General features: G+C 42.5%; 1 protein-coding gene across 2 annotated transcripts in view; it reads right to left on the bottom strand.

The window, feature by feature from the left end:
- The window catches only part of TANGO6 (transport and golgi organization 6 homolog), a 73226-nt gene that overhangs the window by 26562 nt on the left and 32377 nt on the right, over window positions 1–14287 (bottom strand). For both annotated transcript variants that reach the window (XM_089678859.1, XM_089678860.1), the window contains exons 13-15: window positions 11949–12311; window positions 11797–11854; window positions 4654–4806 (exon numbers count right to left, since the gene is read on the bottom strand). In XM_089678859.1, the coding sequence (XP_089534985.1) occupies window positions 4654–4806; window positions 11797–11854; window positions 11949–12311 (574 nt within the window). The remainder of the gene's footprint in view (window positions 1–4653; window positions 4807–11796; window positions 11855–11948; window positions 12312–14287) is intronic.

The raw sequence follows: 14287 nt of genomic DNA, 5'->3' as shown, positions 1-14287 counted from the left end.
GCGCGGAGCAAAGGTAAGTAAATTGACACAATATGGGGAATGAATTACTATAGGGGGGATGAATTACTATATGGGGGATGAATTACTATATGGGGGATGAATTACTATGGGGGATGAATTACTATATGGGGGATGAATTACTATATGGGGGATGAATTGCTATATGGGGGATGAATTGCTATATGGGGGATGAATTACTATATGGGGGATAAATTACTATATGGGGGATGAATTACTATGGGGGATGAATTACTATGGGGGATGAATTACTATATGGGGGATGAATTACTATAGGGGATGAATTACTATATGGGGGATGAATTACTATGCTTACTATGGGGGATGAATTACTACATGGGGGATGTATTTTCAGTTTTAAAAATGTGGCTCTCAAAATAAATTTCAATCGTGGTTTTGGCGAGATTTGGCTCAGTTGAAAAAAAAAGGTTGCCCACCACTGGCCTAGACAAATGAGGAGACAAGGCATTTTACTTTGTCATGAAATGGGATTACTCCGACATAACTGCCCAGTGCAGTCCCATCACATATGGGTCTGAATGTACCTTAAATGAAAGAAACAACACACATACCATAATAAATACAAATGCACGAATAGGTTCTTATTTTTCCTTTTTTTCAGTTTACTTCCTCAGTATCTCAATAAAAGCAGACAGGCATTTATTTTACTACTGAAAGAAAGCTTCAGCACATCGAATTCAGATGGTGATGACAAATGAAAAAGGTTAATAATGATTAAACGGATATGGCACTAAAATGCAAAAAAGTATTCAGGTAGTTAAGTGATTAAAAGACAAAAGATTTCCTTTAAAAATGACTTTTCCTCTATTAGTGGATGTGGAACACACAGGATGAAACATGCAGGGAAGCCCTGTAAATCCTGGGAGAGGCGGACACCAATACACCTGGGAAATGCAGAGTCTCGCTACAGATCTGAGCAAGACACCGGGTCACGTGACACCTGATACGTAGGCAAACTATCCCTGCCTGCAGCAGGTTTACTTACAGTGCAAAGTGAATCAGAATTACAAAAGCATTTCAGGAAAAGAGATCTTTTTTGTGAATGTAATCAGTTTAATGTGAACAATTTACAAACCGGTGTAAATATTTTAGGGGAATCCTCCTCGCTGTATCTTTGTATTCTTACTGCGGGGAGAGCGGCTAAAATCCGACAGAGCGGTTGAAGAGAAGTTATTTTAATATTCGTGAATCAGAATTACAAAAGCATTTCAGGAAAAGAGATCTTTTTTGTGAATGTGCTCAGTTTAATGTGAACAATTTACAAACCGGTGTAAATATTTTAGGAGAATCCTCCTCGCTGTATCTTTGTATTCTTACTGCGGGGAGAGCGGCTAAAATCCGACAGGGTGGTTGAACAGAAGTTATTTCAATATTAGAATTCTGTTCAATCAAAGTGCCCATTAAGTTGACCAAAATTCATCCGGTCCCTGCAGAACCAGAAAAATTTCAATCCATGCATAGCCAGCTTAACCACTTCCAGTCCGGACACTTTTACCCCCTTCCTGTCCACGCCAATTTTCAGCTTTCAGCGCTATCACACTTTGAACGACAATTGTGCGGTTATGCAACACTGTACCCATATGAATTTTTTAGCATTTTTTTGAGACAGGTAAACTGTAATTTTAGTGGTATTTATTCACCACTGCGATGTTTATTTTTTTGCTATATAAGTGAAAAAGTTAAACAATTTTGAAAAAAAGTGGTTCTTATAAAATTTTGCAAATAAATAATCTTTCTTCATAAATCTTGGCCAAAATTTATTCAGTTATCTTTTTAGTAAAAAAAAAAATAACCCAAATTAGTTTATAACCAAAAATAATAATGTTTCAAAAAATGTTTTACATTTTTTTTTTTTTTTTTTTACACATACTGTCACCCTAGCAGTACAGTGTCACCATAGTAAATTAGTAAATTAGTTTATAACCAAAAATTATAATTTTCCACATTTCTTTTACTTTTTTATATTATTATGTGTTGTTTTTTTTTTTTTAACATACTGCCACCCTAGCAGTACAGGGGGGTGATGAAGATTTTTTTTTTTTTACACTGATTGCTTTTACACCCATAAAGGCTGTAAAAACAATCATTTCTCCTCTCTGGCTGCATTCCTGCAGCCATTGAGATATACTGTGTGAGCTGGGATTGGTCACAGCTTGTCACATGGTACAAGGCTTCCTGTCCAGCCATTTATATTCATGGACCGGACAGGAAGTGGTTAAGAGTCAGATGACTCACTGGAACTGATGTACATCTAGTGTGGCTGATACCTGCTGTCAACAGCTGTAAAGCTCTAAAGGTAGTCATTGTAGTAGCTTATCTGCTCCAAACTCTACCGGGCTTCCCCATATTGTAAGGGTTAAATGGTTGTTTTTGGCAAGGTTATCCTTTAAAAGCACTTTTACTTGACTCATCCCTCATCCCACTTCCCCAACAGCCAGCGATCACTATTTCTCGACAGTGCTTTGGGTTGTAGAGAAATGATGATATTAGAAGAGTGAATGACAAAGAACAGAGGCTTCAGTGGACCAGATGCAAAGAAAGAAGGAGGAGCTTTCAGGAGTGAGGTGTAAGGCACATGTGTCAAACACATGGCCCGCAGACCGAATCTGGCCCGCCAGGCCATGTCATGTGGCCCTCACAGCGGATGCCACTTCCTGCTCTCACCCTCTGCTTTCCACTGTCACAGAACAGGTGCTGCAACAGGCAGCATGTGCGATCGGTCCAGCACAGCCGGTCAGTTGTGGAGGTACATGACAGCTCTGGAGGGTAGCGTGTTCCTTACCTGGAGCAGGCTTTTAAGGACTTGATCCATTCAGCAGAGGCAATGTGCATGAAGAGAGGCAGTGCTGTAATTGCCTTCTTGTACATCATACATGTGAGTGCAATTGATTTTAGGTTTTGGTCCAAAAAAAACATATTACAATAGGGCAGAACTGAATTCACTGGAGCTGAATACACAGATTTAAAGAAGTTTTGGGGAGTGAGGGCTATGGAGGTGTGCAGGCAGATGTGTGCAGAAGTGAGGGAATGGGGGGAGAGTGGTGGATGCAGACGTCAGAATCCAGGAGGAGGGGTGGAAATGAGATGTGGCACTCTGTACGCAGTGCACTCCTGAACCCTGCACTCCCCTAAACCCTACACGCTGTACGCAGTGCACTCCTGAACCCTGCACTTTGCACGCAGCACACCCCTAAACCCTACACTCTGTACGCAGTGCACTCCTGAACCCTGCACTTTGCACGCAGCACACCCCTAAACCCTACACTCTGTACGCAGTGCACTCCTGAACCCTGCACTTTGCACGCAGCACACCCCTAAACCCTACACTCTGTACGCAGTGCACTCCTGAACCCTGCACTTTGCACGCAGCACACCCCTAAACCCTACACTCTGTACGCAGTGCACTCCTGAACCCTGCACTTTGCACGCAGCACTCCCCTAAACCCTACACGCTGTACGCAGTGCACTCCTGAACCCTGCACTTTGCACGAAGCACACCCCTAAACCCTACACTCTGTACGCAGTGCACTTCTGAACCCTGCATTTACACGCAGCACTCCCCTAAACCCTACACTCTGTACGCAGTGCACTCCTGAACCCTGCATTTGCACGCAGCACTCCCCTAAACCCTACACGCTGTACGCAGTGCACTCCTGAACCCTGCACTTTGCACGCAGCACTCCCCTAAACCCTACACTCTGTACGCAGTGCACTCCTGAACCCTGCATTTGCACGCAGCACTCCCCTAAACCCTACACTCTGTACGCAGTGCACTCCTGAACCCTGCACTTTGCACTCCCCTAAACCCTACACTCTGTACGCAGTGCACTCCTGAACCCTGCACTTTGCACTCCCCTAAACCCTACACTCTGTACGCAGCGTACTCCTGAACCCTGCACTTTGCACGCAGCACACCCCTAAACCCTACACTCTGTACTTAGTGTACTCATAGCGCACAACTGGTCCTTTGAGGGCAACCATACTGTTGATAAGGCCCTTGATGTATTTGTGTTTGAAAACCCTGATGTAAGGTAAGAAAAAATAGAGAGGGAGAGAGAAAAACATGCAACATGCTCAGCATTCTCCCCCTTGCATTGCTGATCCCCTCTCTCACTGTGATACCGAGCTGGGGATGCTCTCCCCGCATCCGCTTTCACAATTTGAAAACAGCATGGATGTGTGAGGCTCTGCCCACACAGCCACATCATTTATTCACAGAGTTCTGTGAATGAACTATAAGTACCACCTGCCATAGCGGCAGATGGCTTGTGGTTCTCAATGACCTCTGAGGGCACTGATGAGCGTTCTTGTAGTTCATTGATTCTTCCTGCTCTCCAGTAATGGTCTGCATGTATGGGTGGTACAAGCAGACAGCTTTATGGAGAGTTCTGCACCCACGATCTGCTGATCGTGGGTGCAATGCTTTGCATGCTCTAAAGAAAAAAATAATAAATGCACATTTTTTTACCTGCAAGAAAATGTGCATTTATTATTATTATATTTTTTTTTTTTTTAAGTGAACCTATCCTATAAATGCTTCATCACAAAAAGGTGTGAATGAAAGTTTTCCCTTTTAGTTCTCTTCTGGACATTAAACACAATGAAGACACTTACCCAAAGTTCTAGTGCACCTCATCAGTGCCTCCCCCATTTTCATCCTGGTCTCAGGAGACAGTGTCTTGCTGTTGGATGATGCAGAATTGTTGTACTGTGCAAGAAGGATAGGTAGGACGCGGTCTGGAATGTCCCCAGAAAGTACAGCGACACCTATTCATCAAAATCATATGTTATCAACACGATTCATGATTTATATCATCTTTTTATATGGAAAAAACAAACACGGTGCATGCACTGCAGCCAAGTGCTAAAGCCAAAACTAAAAAATGACAGAACAGTAACTCATTAGATGATGGATTTAGGGGGACTTAACAATGACTGTTGACAAAAGCATCAAAAGTGCTATTCTTTGTACAATGATGGCATTGAGCTCCACAAACTGGATGCTTACCAAAGTGTTACCTTTGCCATCTTTCATAATGCACACTACCTACAGAAATGATCATTCATTCCTCTCCTCATTTAGCCCAATGAAGCACTTAGCAATCCAGCTTTGGTGACTGATTTTTAGTGGACAGTCAAAATATCCAACCAATATCCAATCAGTTAATGCTACCGAACCCTAGACTAGGGACTATAGGGGATAATAAAGCAGCAGATACTCATACTTTTTAGGGGCCCTTTCACACCTATGCATTTTAACCATTAGCCGCCCGGCCAATGGCCGTTTGGCGGCTTCAAAAGTGTTGCTGCATTCCGGGTGCACGCCATTTGGCGTGCTCCCGCACATGCGCAGTTTGCGCTAATGCAGAGCGGCGCAGCAGCGCGATCTGTCACCGGCCGTGTACCTCGGACACGGCCGATGACAGATCCGAGTACCGGCTCCCGTTGCTGGTACCATGTGACCTGCTGTGACCAATCACAGCAGGTCACATGACAGTTGTATACAATGGATGGCTTCATTCATGCCATCCATTGTATACTAGTGCCTAGCTGTGAATGGTCACAGCTAATCACATGCACATGTCATGTGATTAGCTGTGACCAAATCACAGCTAAGCACAAAAAAAAAAAAAAAAAAAAAAAAAAAAGCTGAATGAATCGATGTCATTCAGGTAAATGCTTGCTTATAGCAAAGTAATTCTTTGCTATAAGCAAATTGTATAAAGAAAAAAAAAACAAAAAAAATACTGATCACTTCCCCAAAGTAGTACAATGTTACTATGGTAACATTGTACTACTTTGGTCATAGTAAAATATGAAAAAAAATCTTAAAAAAAAATAATAAAAAATTAAAAATAATAATAATAAAAAAAATATATATTTTTTTTTTCCATACTGTCACCAGTCAGTGTCCCTGTTCACCGCCATGCCAGTTATATGATGATGCTGTACTGCACTGGTGACAGTATGTAAAAAAAATAATTTTTTTAATTTTTTAATTTTCCGAAAAATTATGACAAAAAAAATACAACTTCAAAAAACTCGCCATGCCTCTTATGAAGTACGTCAGACTGTCTACTTTGCAAAAAGGGGTCATTTGGGGATATCTGTACTATTCTGACATTCTTGGACCTCAAGAAATTAGATTGGCTGTCAGTACTTCAGGATTGATCAATATTCAGATCTATACCATAGTTTGTGAACTCTATAACTTTCCTACAAACTAAATAATACATCCTAATTTGGGTTATTTTCACCAAAGACATGTAGCAGAATACATCTCGGCCTAAATTTATGAAGTACAATTATTTATTTGTAAACTTTTATAACAGAAACAAAGAAAAATGTGTTTTTTTTTCAAAATGTTTGGTCTTTTTTTGTTAATTTAGCAAAAAATAAAAACCCCAGCGGTGATTAAATACCACCAAAAGAAAGCTCTAGTTGTGTGAAGAAAATGATAACATTTTAGTTTGGGTACAGTGTTGTATGACCGCGCAATTGTCATTCAAAGTGTGAGAGCGCTGAAACCTGAAAAATGGCCTGGACAGGAAGGGGTAAAATTGCCCGGTATTGAAATGGTTAAAGCACATCAATGCATGCACACAGGTAAGCCATTGTACTAATACATGTCTGTGTGATGCATCAACTTGCACAGATGTGTACTGCGCACAGACATGTTATAGGGCGATTCTGTTGACAATGTACATAAAACCGCACGGAAAGGGGAGAAACCACCCAAGGAGGATTATATGCCACTACAGAAGTGACTGCTGGACAGAGAACTGAGACCAAGAAACCTTGTTGGTTTATTGATCATTTTTGATTTACTTGCCATAGTAACCTGGCAGTGTATGGTGACCACATAGTGTATTGTTGTCCAGTTATGGCCATCACATAAAGAGGACCAGTCATTTAATCCATACCAGCATACGCCTCGACTATTGTAACTCCCTCCTCATTGGCCGACCTCATCGCAGGCTATCCCCCCTTCAGTCTATCATGAACGCTGCTGCCAGACTCATCCACCTCACTAACTGCTCTGTATCCGCCACCCCTCTCTGCCAATCCCTCCACTGGCTCCCAGTTGCCCAAAGGATAAAATTTCAAAACACTAATAATGACATACAAAGCCGTCCACAACACTGCCCCAATTTACATGTCCGATCTTATCTCTAAATATCACCCAAAACGTACACTCCGCTCCTCGCAAGACCTCCTACTATCTAGCTCACTTTTCTCCTCCTCCCATGCTAGTCTCCAAGACTTCTCCAGGGCGTCACCCATCCTCGCCAATTCGCCAATCAGTGATCACATGATCGGGACCTCGTACAGAGGTCCTGATCACATGATCGGGACCTCGTACAGAGGTCCCGTCCGACGATCGGTGTTTCACTGTGTTCTGAGGACACAACGGGCACCGGATCGCGGTGGTGCGCGCTCCCAGGGAGCGCGCACAGCTAGAAAAGGCGGGTGCCGTTTAGGAACGGCAACCCGCACCTGGACTGCCACCGCCCTGCCGTTTATAAACAGCAGGCGGACCACAAGAGGTTAATAACTTAGGCTGGCCGTCTATTATACAATTTTGTTGAAAGTTTTGCTTTAGATTTACCAAAAACCATATAATATGAGGTCAAACCCAAAGAACACTTTTGATTGTATTCAGTTAGTCGGGCCCTTGCGCTACATAGTTGAAGGTAAATCTAAAGGAAATTGGGCAGAAAATTGTATAGTGTATGGCCAGCCTTATCCCCTCAGAGTCTCTTTGAGCCCACTGCAGCTAATGCACAGCACAGTAAAGGACTAAAGTGAACCTGTGCTGGCAACAATACCTTCATTTGGAAGTGAAGTATGTTCTTGTGTGCCACCACTTTCTAATGCAGCACTTCTTGGGATAGCAAGGTGAAGAGGGTCTCTTGTCTTCTGCATGGTCAGGCTGAGAGGTAGGTAGAAAAGATGGCTGCCTTGGGCACTTCAGCAGCAAGGGATGCAAAAAGAGCAAGGCCTGCAATCTTTGCTGCTGAAGTGGTTCATAGCTCCTGAGGGGTGCACCTTGGCCTTTTTCTCTTGAATCTTGTCCCTGCAATATGTGGCTGTACTGTTGGATTTTTTTCAAGTATAGGTTCACTTTGCTATCCCTGTAGCTGTAGATGCACCTAGCAATGACTGCTATATCCTGCATGATCCTCTCTGGGTTGCTTTGAAGCTGCTCTCTGCCCTGAGAGTTCTTTATTAATGATTAGTGAGGCCTTTCAGGAGGGAGATCAAAGCTTCCTGAATCTTTGACTTTGGTTGGGGAACCTGGGAAGGAGCTATAAACATAGGTGGTATTGTCTCGCTGCTACAAAGGGGTTCCTTTCTGCTCCTGTCCCTTCACTTCCCCTCCACTCTTTCCTAAGCATCCCCCATTATTATCAGTGAAGCAGATCATCGAATTAGGGTGTAAATATACAAAGCCACTTGCTTATCTAAGAAAATAAAGAACTCCGATCTATATAAAAAGAATGCTGTTGACTGAAGCAGATCCAAGCCCAGTCACTAGAATATCATAATTTGATTTTTTTTTTTTCTTTAAAACGTAATTTTAATTTTTTTAAATCTGCAACTTTAATTAAAATAACACCTGATGATCCTGACATGAAGGTCTTTTTGCTGTGATTGTACACTGAGCTGCACATATGCACCTCACTGTACAGTGTAAACACCTGGTGCCCAACCTGCAGCCCTTTGGTGTATGTTGTGTGGCCCTTGGTCCTCAGCAGTCTGTAATGGGAACATTGATTAGGCTAATAGCATTGATGTCTACTAGCCTCACGTAACATGTTCCCAGTTTCACATTGTCTTCTGCATCATGTCTCCAGGCCAAAAATGTAGCATGTCCACACTGACCCTCAGTTCCTTTACTAGGTCTGCAGTTTGACGGTCCTCACAAGCATTACATATATTGAACATTATGGGAAGTCCTTTGGTGATGTCAGGGGCCAATTTTGAGGCCCCTTTTAACTCAGAAGTTGACAACTATTGGTGTAAACAATTTACAAAGAGGAAGGTAAACATCGTTAGTTTTTGAATAGATTGGGGAAAGATTAGCACCCCTGTCAGCTTTTACTAAAATTCAGGGCACCTTTGGAGAGCTTCCTCCTTCACTTTCTGCTCTGTGGACAACTTTTAACACACAGGTAGAAAGGAACAATCTGCTGCAGGGAAACGGAAAATAAAAAGCTGACCAGGGTTCTAGAATACTCCCACTTAACCACAAACTATAAAAAAAAGAAAAAAAGAAATTTTTTTTTACTTATGTCTGTGTTGAGGTTACAGATTACCTCTCACTTTCTGGCCTGGGGGGAAACCTCACAGGAAGCGAAGGAATCTCTCCAACAAAGCCGCGTACTGCAGTAAAACCTAACAGAGTTCTAATCCTTCACCACTACAAATTTCTGCTTACCTTTTATTTGCAGAAACTTCCTATAAAATCTTAAGCAGGCCATAGATGGATCAAATGTTGGCCAGGTTCAGCAGGAACCAGCCAAGATTCGATCCATCTATGGGCAGGCTGGTTGTACTGAAGTTGATCCATCAGTCAAATTCAGCTTGTTGGATTTTTCATGTGATCGCTACCAGCGGCTATAGCTCCCTGCCAGCAGAACACTAGGTGCTGTGGAAGGGATTCCCCCATTAACGCTGACTGTTGATGGGGAAATTGAGCAATTTTCTTTCTATCCACCCCCAGGTATTTATCACCTCTCATACAGATCACAGTATTCCACTGCCAGATAGCACCATCATTGTTTTGCCATCATCCAGAATCAGCATCTACTTCCTGTGTTGAAATTCTGATGACACAGTCATGTAAATCCTGGTGTCTGTGCAGTTCTTGGCTGTAATCACAAATATCTGAAACAGATCAGTCCATTTTTCAGCCTTCATCCATGTGTTACATGATTCAAAGCTACACTGGTAATTGCTGGAGGAAAGGAGACTGAGGAAATACTCCCTTTTTCCTGCAGCAGACTGATAGCAATGCGTCAGCTTAGGCAGAATTTTTTTTGACACATTAACCATTTCAATATCGGGCAATTTTACACCTTCCTGCCCAGGCCAGTATTCAGGTTTCAGCGCTCTCACACTTTGAATGACAATTGCGCGGTCATACAACATTGTACCCAAACTAAAATTTTATAATTTTCTTCACACAACTAGAGCTTTCTTTTGGTGGTATTTAATCACCGCTGGGGTTTTTATTTTTTGCTAAAGTAACAAAAAAAGACCAAACATTTTGAAAAAAAAAAGTTTTTCTTTGTTTCTGTTATAAAAGTTTGCAAATAAATAATTGTTCTTCATAAATTTAGGCCGAGATGTATTCTGCTACATGTCTTTGGTGAAAATAACCCAAATTAGGATGCATTTTTTAGTTTGTAGGAAAGTTATAGAGTTCACAAACTATGGGATAGATCTGAATATTGATCAATCCTGAAGTACTGACAGCCAATCTAATTTCTTGAGGTCCAAGAATGTCAGAACAGTACAAATATCCCCCAAATGACCCCTTTTTGCAAAGTAGACAGTCCGACGTACTTCATAAGAGGCATGGCGAGTTTTTTTGAAGTTGTATTTATTTGTCATAATTTTTAGGAAAATGAAAAAATTAAAAAAAGTAGTTTCACTATTTTTTTTTTTTTTACATATTGTCACCAGTGCAGTACAGCGTCATTATATAACTGGCATGGCGGTGAACAGGGACACTGACTGGTGACAGTATGAAAAAAAATATATATTTTTTTATTTTTTATTAAGTTTCTTTTCTTTTTTTTAAGATTTTTTTTTCATATTTCACTATGACCAAAGTAGTACAATGTTAACAAAGTAACATTGTACTACTTTGGGGAAGTGATCAGTATTTTTTTTTTTTTTTTTACACAATTTGCTTATAGCAAAGAATTTCTTTGCTATAAGCAAGCATTTACCTGAATGACATCGATTCATTCAGGGTTTTTTTTTTTTTTTTTTTTTGTGCTTAGCTGTGATTTGGCCACAGCTAATCACATGACATGTGCATGTGATTAGCTGTGACCATTCACAGCTAGACACTAGTATACAATGGATGGCATGAATGAAGCCATCCATTGTATACAACTGTAATGTGACCTGCTGTGATTGGTCACAGCAGGTCACATGGTACCGGCAATGGGGCCGGTACTCAGATCTGTCATCGGCCGTGTCCGAGGTACACGGCCGGTGACAGATTGCGCCGCTGCGCTGCCCTGCAGGAGCGCAATCTGCGCATGTGCGGGAGGACGCCATATGGCGTCCATGCGGAACGCTGATGACATTTGCCGCCCGCCATTCGGCCATAGGGCGGGCGGCAAATGGTTAAACTGTTGCTGCAAATTATGACATGTCAGGAATTTACGTATGTAGCCTTGTTATGTTACTAAAAGGTCCTCTTTAAACACTGAACAATTTTTGAAGAAACAACCGCTCTCTTGTCCCAGTCACATGACCAGATACCATGTCATTGGCCATATAACCACAGTGAAAGACGAGGATCAACATTAAGGCAGAGCAGCTGACATGATGCTGTTACCTGAACCTCAGTCCTAGGCCATTTGGTCTAGTTCATAGGACCAATGTTTTGGCTTTGAGGTGGTGGCCCAGAGCAGACACTTTATTAAAGTAAAGCCATTTAAATCAGAACCTACAGCGTATTAAACACACGTGCTGTATTCAGATTCATTTGTCAAACTACAGTTGTTAAATTACCTTGAATTGCTGACAGGTACACAAAGGAATCCTCTTGCTCCAAGTTATCCAAGAACAACTGGGGAAGGAAAAAAAAAAAAAAGAAGTTATTATTGTTATACAACTCTGCAGACAGAGCTACAATGCAGGTAACAAGTTTGTCAAATCCTTACCTGCATCACCTGTTCCCTGTGTTCTGTCACTTTTGGATGTTTCTGCTCCAGAAGCCGAGTGAGGGTGCGCAGGGCTGCCGCTCTTGTGGGGACATCTCCGTCTGTTGCTGACTTCAGCAGCTCCTGGATATTCAGAATGTCAGAAGTCAGGTGATCTCTGTTGGGCTTCTGTGGTTTGCTTTCCATTTTGTCTGTGTTGTGGTCAGCATAGGTTCCATGCATGAGTGGGACCGCACAGTGTGTGGCAATTGCAACACGAAGGTCACTTGCCAGCTCCTGAATAACCGGCTCTGGGTGGGAGCGGGACACGTTTTCCAGCACTGGAAGTAAACGCTTGAGATGCTTGAAATCTGTAGAAGTCAACTGAGTTAAAAAATAAAAAAAAGGACATGCAAATGTCAGAACCATACAATACTGAAGGTCAGATTTACAAGCCTCTTAAACATGTTGTGATCAGAGGTCACTGATGCTTAGATTGTTTAAAAGAACATATTTGGCTTTTATTTGGTACATTGTTTTAGTAAAAACTCTGCTCTGTATCAGGCTAACAAATGTGAAAAAAAAAATATGAACAGGAGCCAGGCGCTGTGTAGTTTTGTGATAAAAGTAATACACCTTTATATGGAGGTGTGCCTTTAATAATTCATATGGTACAAAATAAATAACCAGCCTGTGGCTTTAAGAAGCCAGGTTCCAAGATGGACGGCCCGTCTGCTCAGAGGGAAGCAGTGGAGTAGAATACCTGTCAGTGCAGGGACCACGTGTACCCGACGTCCCAGCGTCCTGGATGACGTCACCACGATGTGGAGAGACGTAGGGGGGGAACTCTTGCTCCCCCATTTGAGAGCCATGCTGCTGGCTCTCAAATGGGGGGACATTTATTACAGTATTCTCAGCATGGGGTATTGTCCTAGGGATCATTAATGAACAGATTTTAGATACATGTGTGAAATTGGACCCCTAACTGTGTTGAGGGCTGGCAAGGTCAGTCATCACAGACTACCAATTGGAAGACCTAAAAAAGTGGGAGGGGTAGGGCTAACCTATTTTTACAGGAAAAGTCTAAATCTGCACCTACCTTTAGCTGCATAGGTCTTTGAATGTATTTATCTGTGTAAAGCTGAAGCTTAAAGTGTTACTAACCCAGGACCCTGCATTCACTATATCTGGTCTCCCCGGACCCTGCATTCACTATATCTGGTCTCCCCGGACCCTGCATTCACTATATCTGGTCTCCCCGGACCCTGCATTCACTATATCTGGTCTCCCCGGACCCTGCATTCACTATATCTGGTCTCCCCGGACCCTGCATACACTATATCTCGTCTCCCACAGTACACACAACATGGAAATGCAATTATTTTATATATATAAACTGCTAAATACCTTTTCTCATCAGCGGTATATAGCAGTCTTGTGCCTTCTATCAGTGCCTGGCCCAGCACTGGTTAAAGCTTGAAGGAGGAGTTTTTATCCTCCTCTGACTGTCCTATGATGCTGCATGACCCCTGAACCTCTGTCTAGACAGTGCTGGTTGGCCCTGTGATGACCACATGCACTGCCCCCCCCCCCCCCCCAGGGCTCTATATTAAAGGCAGATGGACTGGGGACTGTGGAAGAAGGGGAGGATCAGAGGAGACAGGACCAAACAGCCTTTTTACACAGTGCAGAGGATTAACCCCTTAGGTTCCACAGTGAGTATAACAAGCATGCTTTACTGCATATACAGACTGATTGTACTGTTGTGGGTTTAGTAACACTTTAAAAAGGAGCTGCACTTTCTGAAAAAAATAAAAGTCAGCAGCTACAAATACCGTAGCTGATGACTTTTTATAATAATATGCTTACCAGCCCAGGAATCAAGCACGGTCCTCATCCAGGCTGGTTCTTTGTCAGTCTTAGGGTCCCCGGAACCACCACCAGGGATGTTAAAAGCCGGCTGTGACTGCGGCACTTTCTGAATGGTCCTGCAGTCTCCTGGGACATGTGATGTGTCCCAGGAGGTTGCAGGTGGAGGGAGGAGCTGAGCTTCTGCTCTACTTGCCTAAGCGAGCAGAGCGGAAGTGAGTTGTGAGAGTGGGTCTCTGCCAGAAATAGGTACCTGCTCCCAGAAGAGAAAAAAAACAAACAATTAATTAGCGAGGTGGAAGGGGAGGAGGAGAATAAATGGAACTTTGTATTTTAAGCGAAGTTCAGCTTTAATCGGCTAATATTTTACCTTCCCTGGTTCTTCAATAACACGCTGATGAAGACAGTAAATAAAACCTGTTTTAGTTACAAACCTTATTTTAGGCCCAGTGTCACCATCACTAGGTCTACAAGCTTCTCTATGCAAAGAA

Source organism: Staurois parvus, unplaced genomic scaffold, assembly GCF_062004578.1.
Source record: "Staurois parvus isolate SC_StPar_1 unplaced genomic scaffold, SC_StPar_1.0 ptg000211l, whole genome shotgun sequence".
NCBI lineage: Eukaryota > Metazoa > Chordata > Amphibia > Anura > Ranidae > Staurois > Staurois parvus.
The sequence above is the reverse complement of the archived record's forward strand: the minus strand, read 5'-3'. Positions and strand labels throughout refer to the sequence as shown.